Here is a 13,742-nt window from a genome sequence, read left to right on the forward strand (position 1 = left end):
CTCTGCTAAAGACCACATTTCATGAGTATACTGCAGTTTCATTTTTTGTCCTTATGTTGCTTATCTAAATGCTGTATACCATACATGGTGCTTTGCTCATATATATCAGAGAGAAATACAATAGGTTTTAACAGAAACTTAGGAATATAGTGCTTTTGATCATTTTCTCTGAATAAGGAAACATAAATTGTGTATTTCATATAGAATTGAAATAGAAAGTTTGCTTGTATGAAAGAAGTTTTAAAATGTAGACAAGGATATGTTTTACTAACTACATTTCTCCTTATAAAAAGAAAGACAATTTAGTGTCCACATACGCAATTCTTAATATAACAAAACAAGTGATTGAATCCTTTAAATTACCATGAACTGTTAGATATATGTCAGAACTGTTCCATGTTCCATATTCATTAGCAGCAAAACAAATGTAAATTCCTTCATCAGATGTTTCAGCATCAAAGATGGCCAGAGATGGTGTGTTGTTATTACTGCCACTGTATTTTGTACTTATATTTGATAAAATCTCAGAGTCTATGGCTAATACTGAAGATTCATTGCTATGTTCAGGAATCCTCTGCCAGTAAACATCAAACCTCTCAAAGTCAGAGGTCACATTACAAATTAAGGTTACAGAGTTGCCAATCAAAACACTGTATGATGACTGTGGAACGGTTACTTTTAGAGGAACTGAAAAATGAGAATTGATAATTGAATTTTTACCTTGTCCAAAATTAAGGTAATCTAGTGCTGGACATATGTTTCATCACGCTATCTTACACTCTGCTAAAGACCACATTTCATGAGTATACTGCAGTTTCAGTTTTTGTCCATAAGTTCCTTATAATCTTAATGCTGTATACCATACATGGTGCATTCCTCATATATATCAGAGAAAGTACAAAAGGTTTTCATACAAACTTAGGAATATAGTGCTTTGGATCATTTTCTCTCAATAAGGAAACATAAATTGTGTATTTTATATAGAATTGAAATAGAAAGTTTGCTTGTATGAAAGAAGTTCTAAAACGTAGGATATGTATTGCTAACTCCATTAATTTTCTCCTTATTAAAGGAAGGACAATTTAGTGTCCACATACACTATTCTTAATATAATAAAAACTAGTGATTGATTCCTTTAACTTACCATGAACTGTTAGATGTATGTCAGAACTGTTCCATGTTCCATATTCATTAGCAGCAAAACAAATATAAATTCCTCCATCGGATGTTTCAGCATCAAAGATGGTCAGAGATGGTGTGTTGTTATTACTGCCACTGTATTTTGTACTTATATTTGATAACATCTCAGAGTCTATGGTTAATACTGAAGATTCATTGCTATCTTCAGGAACCCTCTGCCAGTAAACATGAAACCTCTCAAAGTCAGATGTCACATTACAGATTAAGGTTACAGAGTTGCCAATCAAAACACTGTATGATGACTGTGGAACGGTTACTTTAAGAGGAACTGAAAAATGAGAATTGTTAATTGAATTTTTACCCTGTCCAAAATTAAGGTAATATAGTGCTGGACATATGTTTCATCATGCTATCTTACACTCTGCTAAAGACCACATTTCATGAGTATACTGCAGTTTCATTTTTTGTCCTTATGTTGCTTATCTAAATGCTGTATACCATACATGGTGCTTTGCTCATATATATCAGAGAGAAATACAATAGGTTTTAACAGAAACTTAGGAATATAGTGCTTTTGATCATTTTCTCTGAATAAGGAAACATAAATTGTGTATTTTATATAGAATTGAAATAGAAAGTTTGCTTGTATGAAAGAAGTTTTAAAATGTAGACAAGGATATGTATTACTAACTACATTTCTCCTTATAAAAAGAAAGACAATTTAGTGTCCACATACGCAATTCTTAATATAACAAAACAAGTGATTGAATCCTTTAAATTACCATGAACTGTTAGATATATGTCAGAACTGTTCCATGTTCCATATTCATTAGCAGCAAAACAAATATAAATTCCTACATCAGATGTTTCAGCATCAAAGATGGTCAGAGATGGTGTGTTGTTATTACTGCCACTGTATTTTGTACTTATATTTGATAAAATCTCAGAGTCTATGGCTAATACTGAAGATTCATTGCTATGTTCAGGAATCCTCTGCCAGTAAACATCAAACCTCTCAAAGACAGATGTCACATTACAGATTAAGGTTACAGAGTTGCCAATCAAAACACTGTATGATGACTGTGGAACGGTTACTTTTAGAGGAACTGAAAAATGAGAATTGTTAATTGAATTTTTACCTTGTCCAAAATTAAGATAATCTAGTGCTGGACATATGTTTCATCACGCTATCTTACACTCTGCTAAAGACCACATTTCATGAGTATACTGCAGTTTCAGTTTTTGTCCATAAGTTCCTTATAATCTTAATGCTGTATACCATACATGGTGCATTCCTCATATATATCAATGAAAGTACAAAAGGTTTTCATACAAACTGAGGAATATAGTGCTTTGGATCATTTTCTCTCAATAAGGAAACATAAATTGTGTATTTTATATGGAATTGAAATAGAAAGTTTGCTTGTATGCAAGAAGTTCTAAAACGTAGGATATGTATTGCTAACTCCATTAATTTTCTCCTTATTAAAGGAAGGACAATTTAGTGTCCACATACACTATTCTTAATATAATAAAAACTAGTGATTGATTCCTTTAACTTACCATGAACTGTTAGATGTATGTCAGAACTGTTCCATGTTCCATATTCATTAGCAGCAAAACAAACATAAATTCCTCCATCAGATGTTTCAGCATCAAAGATGGTCAGAGATGGTGTGTTGTTATTACTGCCACTGTATTTTGTACTTATATTTGATAACATCTCAGAGTCTATGGTTAATACTGAAGATTCATTGCTATATTCAGGAACCCTCTGCCAGTAAACATCAAACCTCTCAAAGTCAGATGTCACATTACAGATTAAGGTTACAGAGTTGCCAATCAAAACACTGTATGATGACTGTGGAACGGTTACTTTAAGAGGAACTGAAAAATGAGAATTGTTAATTGAATTTTTACCTTGTCCAAAATTAAGGTAATCTAGTGCTGGACATATGTTTCATCATGCTATCTTCACTCTGCTAAAGACCACATTTCATGAGTATACTGCAGTTTCATTTTTTGTCCTTATGTTGCTTATCTAAATGCTGTATACCATACATGGTGCTTTGCTCATATATATCAGAGAGAAATACAATAGGTTTTAACAGAAACTTAGGAATATAGTGCTTTTGATCATTTTCTCTGAATAAGGAAACATAAATTGTGTATTTCATATAGAATTGAAATAGAAAGTTTGCTTGTATGAAAGAAGTTTTAAAATGTAGACAAGGATATGTTTTACTAACTACATTTCTCCTTATAAAAAGAAAGACAATTTAGTGTCCACATACGCAATTCTTAATATAACAAAACAAGTGATTGAATCCTTTAAATTACCATGAACTGTTAGATATATGTCAGAACTGTTCCATGTTCCATATTCATTAGCAGCAAAACAAATGTAAATTCCTTCATCAGATGTTTCAGCATCAAAGATGGCCAGAGATGGTGTGTTGTTATTACTGCCACTGTATTTTGTACTTATATTTGATAAAATCTCAGAGTCTATGGCTAATACTGAAGATTCATTGCTATGTTCAGGAATCCTCTGCCAGTAAACATCAAACCTCTCAAAGTCAGAGGTCACATTACAAATTAAGGTTACAGAGTTGCCAATCAAAACACTGTATGATGACTGTGGAACGGTTACTTTTAGAGGAACTGAAAAATGAGAATTGATAATTGAATTTTTACCTTGTCCAAAATTAAGGTAATCTAGTGCTGGACATATGTTTCATCACGCTATCTTACACTCTGCTAAAGACCACATTTCATGAGTATACTGCAGTTTCAGTTTTTGTCCATAAGTTCCTTATAATCTTAATGCTGTATACCATACATGGTGCATTCCTCATATATATCAGAGAAAGTACAAAAGGTTTTCATACAAACTTAGGAATATAGTGCTTTGGATCATTTTCTCTCAATAAGGAAACATAAATTGTGTATTTTATATAGAATTGAAATAGAAAGTTTGCTTGTATGAAAGAAGTTCTAAAACGTAGGATATGTATTGCTAACTCCATTAATTTTCTCCTTATTAAAGGAAGGACAATTTAGTGTCCACATACACTATTCTTAATATAATAAAAACTAGTGATTGATTCCTTTAACTTACCATGAACTGTTAGATGTATGTCAGAACTGTTCCATGTTCCATATTCATTAGCAGCAAAACAAACATAAATTCCTCCATCGGATGTTTCAGCATCAAAGATGGTCAGAGATTGTGTGTTGTTATTACTGCCACTGTATTTTGTACTTATATTTGATAACATCTCAGAGTCTATGGCTAATACTGAAGATTCATTGCTATGTTCAGGAATCCTCTGCCAGTAAACACCAAACCTCTCAAAGTCAGAGGTCACATTACAAATTAAGGTTACAGAGTTGCCAATCAAAACACTGTATGATGACTGTGGAACGGTTACTTTTAGAGGAACTGAAAAATGAGAATTGATAATTGAATTTTTACCTTGTCCAAAATTAAGGTAATCTAGTGCTGGACATATGTTTCATCACGCTATCTTACACTCTGCTAAAGACCACATTTCATGAGTATACTGCAGTTTCAGTTTTTGTCCATAAGTTCCTTATAATCTTAATGCTATATACCATACATGGTGCATTCCTCATATATATCAGAGAAAGTACAAAAGGTTTTCATACAAACTTAGGAATATAGTGCTTTGGATCATTTTCTCTCAATAAGGAAACATAAATTGTGTATTTTATATAGAATTGAAATAGAAAGTTTGCTTGTATGAAAGAAGTTCTAAAACGTAGGATATGTATTGCTAACTCCATTAATTTTCTCCTTATTAAAGGAAGGACAATTTAGTGTCCACATGCACTATTCTTAATATAATAAAAACTAGTGATTGATTCCTTTAACTTACCATGAACTGTTAGATGTATGTCAGAACTGTTCCATGTTCCATATTCATTAGCAGCAAAACAAATATAAATTCCTTCATCGGATGTTTCAGCATCAAAGATGGTCAGAGATGGTGTGTTGTTATTACTGCCACTGTATTTTGTACTTATATTTGATAACATCTCAGAGTCTATGGTTAATACTGAAGATTCATTGCTATCTTCAGGAACCCTCTGCCAGTAAACATCAAACCTCTCAATGTCAGATGTCACATTACAGATTAAGGTTACAGAGTTGCCAATCAAAACACTGTATGATGACTGTGGAACGGTCACTTTTAGAGGAACTAAAAAATGAGAAGAATTGTTAATTGAATTCTAACATTGTCCAAATTAAGGTAATCTAGTGCTGGATTTATTTTTCAAGACCTTAAGTTACCCTCTGTTTAAGACCACATTTCACATGTAAAACACATTTGTAGTTTTTGTACTTTGGTTGCTTAACTTAATTTTGTATACCATACATGCTCCTTTGCTATTATCAATCAGAGAAAACCCAACAGGTTTCGTATACACTTAAGAATATAGTTTTCTTTTACAATTTTCTCTGAATAAGGAAACCTAACTTGTGTATTTTAAATAGAATTGAAATGAAAAACTTGCTTGTAAGAAAAAATTTCTTAATAAAAAGTAGCCACAGATATTGAAGGCTAATTACTATTCTCCTTACTTAAAGAAAGATGCTTTAACTGTCCACATGCACCATTCATCAATCCTGAAAATCTTAAGGAATAACACATTCCAACTTCAATCAAAATGACCTCTTGTCTTCATGAAAACTTATGATTGATTCCTTTAACTTACCATGAACTGTCAGATGTATGTCAGAACTGATCCATGTGCCATATTCATTAGCAGCAAAACAAATATAAATTCCTCCATCGGATGTTTCAGCATCAAAGATGGTCAGAGATGGTGTGTTGTTTTTACTGCCACTGTATTTTGTACTTATATTTGATAACATCTCAGAGTCTATGGCTAATACTGATGATTCATTGCTATGTTCAGGAATCCTCTGCCAGTAAACATCAAACCTCTCAAAGTCAGATGTGACATTACAGATTAAGGTTACAGAGTTGCCAATCAAAACACTGTATGATGACTGTGGAACGGTTACTTTAAGAGGAACTGAAAAATGAGAATTGTTAATTGAATTTTTACCTTGTCCAAAATTAAGGTAATCTAGTGCTGGATTTATGTTTCAACACTTTTAAGTTACCCTCTACTAAAGACCACATTTCACATGTAAAACACATTTGAAGTTTCTGTCCTAGGTTGCAGAACTTAATATTGTATACCATACATGCTCCTTTGCTGTTATCAATCAGAGAAAACACAACAGGTTTCCTATACATTTAAGAATATAGTTTTTTGGTCTTTTAAAATTTTCTCTGAATAAGGAAACCTAAAATGTGTATTTGATATAGAATTGAAATGGAAAACTTGCTTCCGTCTGGTGTACTAAATTATAACCCTGGTAACTTTGATATTTATTGCTTGTAGGAAAGAATATTTAAAATAAAAAGTGGCCACAGATATTGAAGGCTAATTACTATTCTCCTTACTTAAAGAAAGACACTTTTAACTGTCCACATGCACCATTCATCAATCCTAAAAAATTTAAGGAATAACACATTCCGACTTCAATCAAAATGACCTCTTGTCATAATGAAAACTAGTGATTGATTCCTTTAACTTACCATGAATTGTAAGATGTATGTCAGAACTGTTCCATGTTCCATATTCATTAGCAGCAAAACAAATATAAATTCCTCCATCAGCTGTTTCAGCATCAAATATGGTCAGAGATGATGTGTTGTTATTACTGCCACTGTATTTTGTACTTATATTTGATAACATATCAGAGTCTATGGCTAATACTAAAGATTCATTGCTATGTTCAGTAATCCTCTGCCAGTAAACATCCAACCTCTCAATGTCAGATGTCACATTACAGATCAAGGTTACAGAGTTGCCAATCAAAACACTGTATGATGACTGTGGAATGGTTACTTTTAGACGAACTGAAAATGAGAATTGTTTATTGAATTCTTATCTTGTCCAAAATAAAGGTAATCTAGTGCTGGATTTATTGTTCAACACTTTAAGTTACCATCTGCTAAAGACCACATTTCACACGTAAAACACATTTATAGTTTTTGTCCTTAGGTTGCAGAACTTAATATTACATAACATACATGCTCCTTTGCTTTTGTTACTTGATTTATTTCACTTGACTGGGCAGGGTTTAACAGGTTCACTTATTTAAGACCAGTTCATCTATAAACAGGTCTGTCGGGAAAACTCATTAAGGAAGTGTCCAGTTCTTCGTCCATTATCATACACTCAGTTCATTTGTAAATCCGTTTGAGACACTGATAGGTGATTAGAAATCAGTTATAATTATAAAGGCCATCATCCTTATCACGCACATCTTCAAATAGATTGTCCTTATGCAAATAAAAACGTAAGCTTCGCCCAATCAGTTGAAATAACATTGGTAATGTCAATCAGAGAAAATACAACAGGCTTCCTATACACTTAACAATATTTTCTTTTACAATTTTCTCTGAATAAGGAAACCTAAATTGTGTTTTTTGTAGAATTGAAATGGAAAACTTGCTTGTAGGAAAGAATATCTAAAATAAAAAGTAGCCACAGATATTGAGGGCTAACTATTATTCTCCTTACTTAAAGAAAGACACTTTAACAGTCCACAACCACCATTCATCAATGAGTGAATCCTGAAAATCTTAAGGAATAACACATTCCAACTTCAATCCAAATGACCTCTTGTCATCATGAAAACTAGTGATTGATTCCTTTAACTTACCCTGAACTGTAAGATGTATGTCAGAACTGTTCCATTCTCCATATTCATTAGCAGCAAAACAAATATAAATTCCTCCATCAGATGTTTCAGTATCAAAGATGGTCAGAGATGGTGTGTTGTTATTACTGCCACTGTATTTTGTACTTATATTTGATAACATCTCAGAGTCTATGGCTAATTCTGAAGATTCATTGCTATGTTCAGGAATCATCTCCCAGTAAACATCAAACCACTCAAAGTCAGATGTCACATTACAGATCAAAGTTACAGAGTTGCCAATCAAAACACTGTATGATGACTGTGGAACAGTTACATTTAGTGGAACTGAAAATTAGAATAGTTGATTGAATTCTTACCTTGTCAAAAATTAAGGTAATCTAGAGCTGAACATACTTCGCAACACTTTAAGTTACCATCCGCTAAAGACAAGATTTCATATGTAAAACGCATTTTCAGTTTTTATCCTTTGGTTGCTTTTCTTGATAAAGTATACAATACATGGTGGTTTGCTCATATCAATCAGACCAAAACACAACAGGTTTTCCTAGACACTTAGGAATATAGAATTTTTTTTATAATTTTCTTGGAATAAGGAAACATAAATTGTGTAGTTGATATAAAATTGAAATGGAATGTTTGCTTGTATGACAGAAGTTCATTTACATGGCCATAAAGACATTGATGGCTAACTACATATTTCTTTAATAAAAGAAAGCCACTTTAAGTGTCCACATTTACCATTCTTCAATCCTAAAAATCTAAAGGAAAAACACATTCTGACTTCAATCAAATACCCTCCTGGCATAATGAAAACTAGTGATTGATTCCTTTAACTTACCATGAACTGTAAGAAGTATGTCAGAACTGTTCCATTCTCTATATTCATTAGCAGCAAAACAAATATAAATTCCTCCATCGGAAGTTTCAGCATCAAAGATGGTCAGAGATGGTGTGTTGTTATTACTGCCACTGTATTTTGTACTTATATTTGATAACATCTCAGAGTCTATGGCTAATTCTGAAGATTCATTGCTATGTGCAGGAATCATCTCCCAGTAAACATCAAACCACTCAAAGTTAGATGTCACATTACAGATCAAGGTTACAGAGTTGCCAATCAAAACACTGTATGATGACTGTGGAATGGTTACTTTTAGAGGAACTGAAAAATGAGAATTGTTAATTGAATTCTAACATTGTCCAAATTAAGGTAAATCTAGTGCTGACCTTAAGTTACCCTTTGTTAAAGACCACATTTCACATGTAAAACACATTTGTAGTTTTTGTCCTTAGGTTGCTTAACTTAATATTGTATACCATACATGCTCCTTTGCTATTATCAATCAGAGAAAACACAACAGGTTTCGTATACACTTAAGAATATAGTTTTTCTTTGACAATTTTCTCTGAATAAGGAAACCTAAATTGTGTATTTTATATAGAATTGAAATGAAAAACTTGCTTGTAAGAAAGAATATCTTAAATAAAAGAGGGAGGAAAGATACCAAAGGGACAGTCAAACTCTAAATCTAAAACAAACTGACAACGCCATGGCTAAAAATGAAAAGGACAAACAAACAACAGCACACACGACACAACATAGAAAACTATAGTAGCCACAGATATTGAAGGATAATTACTATTCTCCTTACTCAAAGAAAGACGCTTTAACTGTCCACATGCATCATTCATCAATCCTAAAAATCTTTAGGAATAACACATTCCAACTTCAATCAAAATGATCTCTTGTCATCATGAAAACTTGTGATTGATTCCTTTAACTTACCATAAACTGTAAGATGTATGTCAGAACTGTTCCATGTTCCATATTCATTAGCAGCAAAACAAATATAAATTCCTTCATTGGATGTTTCAGCATCAAAGATGGTCAGAGATGGTGTGTTGTAATTACTGCCACTGTATTTTGTACTTATATTTGATATCGTCTCAGAGTCTATGGCTAATACTGAAGATTCATTGCTATCTTCAGGAATCCTCTGCCAGTAAACATCAAACCACTCAAAGTCAGATGTCACATTACAGATCAAGGTTACAGAGTTGCCAATCAAAACACTGTATGATGACTGTGGAATGGTTACTTTAAGAGGAACTGAAAAATGAGAATTGTTAATTGAATTCTTACCTTGTCCAAAATTAAGGTAATCTAATGCTGGATTTATGTTTCAACACTTTTAAGTTACCCACTCCTAAAGATAAAATTGAGAATGGACATGGGGAATGTGCCAAAGAGACTAAAGACCACATTTCATATGTAAAACACATTTGTAGTTTTAGTCCTTAGGTTGCAGAACTTAATATTGCATACCATACATGCTTCTTTGCTTTTGTTACTTGATTTATTTCACTTGACTGGGCAGGGTTTAACCGGTTCGCTTATTTAAGACCCGTCCATCTATAGACAGGTCTGTCGTGTAAAACTCATTAAGGAAGTGTCCATTTATTCGTCCATTATATACACTCAGTTCATTTGTAAATCCGTTTGAGACAATGATAGGTGATTAGAAATCAGTTATAATTATAATGGCCATCATCCTTATCGTGCACATCTTCAAATAGAATGTCCTTATGCAAATTAAAACGTAAGCTCCGCTCCATCAGTTGAAATAACATGGGTAATATCAATCAGAGAAAACACAACAGGTTTCCTATACACTTAACAATATTGCTTTTCTTTTACAATTTTCTCTGAATAAGGAAACCTAAATTGTGTATTTTATATAGAATTGAACTGGAAAACTTGCTTGTAGGAAAGAATATCTAAAATAAAAAGTAGCCAATGATATTGAGGGCTAACTATTATTCTCCCTACTTGAAGAAAAACACTTTAACTGGCAACAACCACCATTCATCAATGAGTGAATCCTAAAAATCTTAAGGAATAACACGTTCCAACTTCAATCCAAATGACCTCTTGTCATCATGAAAACTTGTGATTGATTCCTTTAACTTACCATGAACTGTAAGATGTATGTCAGAACTGTTCCATGTTCCATATTCATTAGCAGCAAAACAAATATAAATTCCTCCATCAGATGTTTCAGCATCAAAGATGGTCAGAGATGGTGTGTTATTATTACTGCCACTGTATTTTTTACTTATATTTGATAACATCTCAGAGTCTATGGCTAATTCTGAAGATTCATTGCTATGTGCAGGAATCATCTCCCAGTAAACATCAAACCACTCAAAGTCAGATGTCACATTACAGATCAAAGTTACAGAGTTGCCAATCAAAACGTTGTATGATGACTGTGGAACAGTTATTAATAGAGGAACTGAAAAATGAAAATTGTTGAAAGTTACAGCAAATTGCAAATACAAATAAATTTCTGCTCCAAGAGTGCATGATATGCCAAGTACTTTTTCAAGAAATAAAGTTCCATAACTCCTAAATGTCAAATCAGAAATTCAACTAAAGAGATAGTTAATAGCCAGTCACTACAGTCTGATAAAATCTGCTCAAAGCACTTGTGAGTTATTGCTGAAAACTGGAAAATCCCCTTTTAATGAATAAAAAAAATACAACTGTGAAATGTAAAAATATACAATTTAAAAAGGTCCAAAAGGAGCTCACATCAATTGATATAAACAATTTACCAAAGTTTCATGAAAACTGCTCACAGCATTTTTGAGTTGTTATCTGATAACTGGAAAATCACTTTTTTAATGGATAAAACCCCATTAATTGGAAATGTTAAATCTGGAATTTACAAAAATCAAATGGGAGATCAAATGAAAAGATGTAAACAATTCACCAAAGTTTCATGAAAACTTTTCAAAGCATTTTTTAGATATTTTCTTGACGACAAATAGACAAATGGATGGATGAACCAACAGAAAGACAGATGGATGGATGGAAGGACGGACAGAAACAGTATAACATGATACATCCCATAAACCGACATATAAAAACTAAACTAGTTCACTAGGATTCAAGTTAAGAGGTGATCTTTTGGCTAGAAGAAATACTGTATAATCGGCATTGTAGTACTAGTTTATTTATTATCCTCTGTGGTGATTTTCATATATGAATTTTTTTTAAATTTATTTGACTAGAAAATTCAGAAATATTTCATGGGGGCTTGAATATAACGTGATTTTACCAAGGGTAAGCCTTTTATGCCAAATATTTTAGCCTGAGCGATAGGGAAGGATAAAATATTGGCATGAAGGGACAACCAGTGGTAAAATCATGATATAGTCGATCACCCTTGGAATATTTCAACTCTAAAAACAAAATATGGCAATTCTTTTAGATCGAAGCACTCTAGGTGGAGAAAAATATTTGTCGTTCCCATTAACAAACGCATTATTTAATTGCCGTAAAAGAATGGAGCAAACTGAATTAGTGACATGCTTACAGCAGATTCCAGCGAGTATGAAGCTACAGGTAGATTCTTTGGTTAGCTTCCTTGCTAGCTCAACCATGAAATCATTATTAGGTAAGGTACACAAGCCTTTGGGTGGAGTCAATAGTTAAACAGAGAACCAATCAGAACTAGTGACATACTATAAACATTGTAAAACTAGTTTTACAAGTCAGTTTAAAAATATGTTTTCAATCTAAATTTCAAATTTATTGACAAGTATAAGCAAATTCACAAGCATGTTGTAGGTGTGTTTGATTTGCCAATTTTATTTCAATCAATTACTCAGTTTATTTATAAATACAGTTATGTTAATGTACTTTACAATGGTACAATCACGGCGTAAATATCCTTCTGCTGCCTTTGAATTAGGAATTTGTCAAACTGCAATAGTATAAAAACAGCAAAGATAATGAATAAGATATGGGCCATTTTGTACATATACAAAGGGGAAACTTCGAGCAAGCATTACTATTTATAGTTGCATTGCATTTTTAAAGTTAAACGGGATTTTGTTGCAAATAAACCAAGATTTTTATAGAAAATCCACAGATATTTTTGTTATAAAATTTTAAGCATAGATTACTCACTTGATTTTCTATAATGTGCTAGCATTTATAGTTTACAACAAATCCTAAACAACCTTTTAAATTAAATTTAAAAAATCGTGCTAAGTCACGAAAGTCGAGCGCACCCTAGAAGGTGTACTTGAATTGGTCCATATTTATATTTGTTTAAACCAATATCTAAATTTATAAACTTGTTTTAAGGAAATCATTGCTAGCACTGCTTGCAATCATCCTCCATCTATCAGGTACCAAATTGCAAAATTTGAGAGTACAAGGGGAAATGCTGTGGATTTTCTATAGAATTTCTATTTGTTTAGCATTGAATCAACACTAAATATTATCATCCTTGAACAAAACAATTACATAAACCGTAACTCCGCTTCTAATTTATTGTAATACTAAGAATTTTTTAATTCAATCAAAGACTATAAGAAATAAAATTTAATTTGCAAAGTTGTTTACATGTAGGTAAACCTGTTTGTATGAAACATACATATTATAAACAGGCCATTGATATGAGTGTTTTCATTGGATGATGAATTGGTGCTATGCTCCTCCCAATTTTAAGGTAATAATCATTTCATGGTTGAGCTAGCATGGAAGCTAACTAAAGAATGTACCTGTAGCTTCATACTCGTTTCAATCTGCTGTAAACTATTTACAATAATGAAGTTAGTTTGTTTTGGTTGAATTTAAATGATAATTTACTTATATCTCTTATGTGTATTCTACATATAGTTGTACATGCAGTATAGTATGTACCATACTGGTTTGCTTTGGTTTCGTTTAATTTTGAATGTTTTCAAATAAGCTTTGACAGCATGAACTAACATTTAAATCCATACATGTCTATATATAAAGGAAGCATAGCAG

At 32.3% G+C, this 13,742-nt stretch overlaps 2 protein-coding genes across 2 annotated transcripts in view; both read right to left on the reverse strand.

Annotated features, from left to right (window-relative positions):
- Positions 1 to 12,361, reverse strand: part of LOC139492725 (hemicentin-1-like) — a 30,508-nt gene extending 18,147 nt beyond the window's left edge. The window contains exons 1-14 of the mRNA XM_071280877.1: positions 12,295 to 12,361; positions 10,885 to 11,208; positions 9,699 to 10,022; positions 8,751 to 9,074; positions 7,913 to 8,236; positions 6,780 to 7,103; positions 5,884 to 6,207; positions 5,043 to 5,366; positions 4,262 to 4,585; positions 3,481 to 3,804; positions 2,704 to 3,027; positions 1,923 to 2,246; positions 1,145 to 1,468; positions 364 to 687 (exon numbers count right to left, since the gene is read on the reverse strand). Of these exons, the coding sequence (XP_071136978.1) occupies positions 364 to 687; positions 1,145 to 1,468; positions 1,923 to 2,246; positions 2,704 to 3,027; positions 3,481 to 3,804; positions 4,262 to 4,585; positions 5,043 to 5,366; positions 5,884 to 6,207; positions 6,780 to 7,103; positions 7,913 to 8,236; positions 8,751 to 9,074; positions 9,699 to 10,022; positions 10,885 to 11,208; positions 12,295 to 12,361 (4,279 nt within the window). The remainder of the gene's footprint in view (positions 1 to 363; positions 688 to 1,144; positions 1,469 to 1,922; positions 2,247 to 2,703; positions 3,028 to 3,480; positions 3,805 to 4,261; positions 4,586 to 5,042; positions 5,367 to 5,883; positions 6,208 to 6,779; positions 7,104 to 7,912; positions 8,237 to 8,750; positions 9,075 to 9,698; positions 10,023 to 10,884; positions 11,209 to 12,294) is intronic.
- The window catches only part of LOC139491009 (uncharacterized), a 335,932-nt gene that overhangs the window by 183,902 nt on the left and 138,288 nt on the right, over positions 1 to 13,742 (reverse strand). The window lies entirely within an intron of this gene.

Source organism: Mytilus edulis, chromosome 10, assembly GCF_963676685.1.
Source record: "Mytilus edulis chromosome 10, xbMytEdul2.2, whole genome shotgun sequence".
NCBI lineage: Eukaryota > Metazoa > Mollusca > Bivalvia > Mytilida > Mytilidae > Mytilus > Mytilus edulis.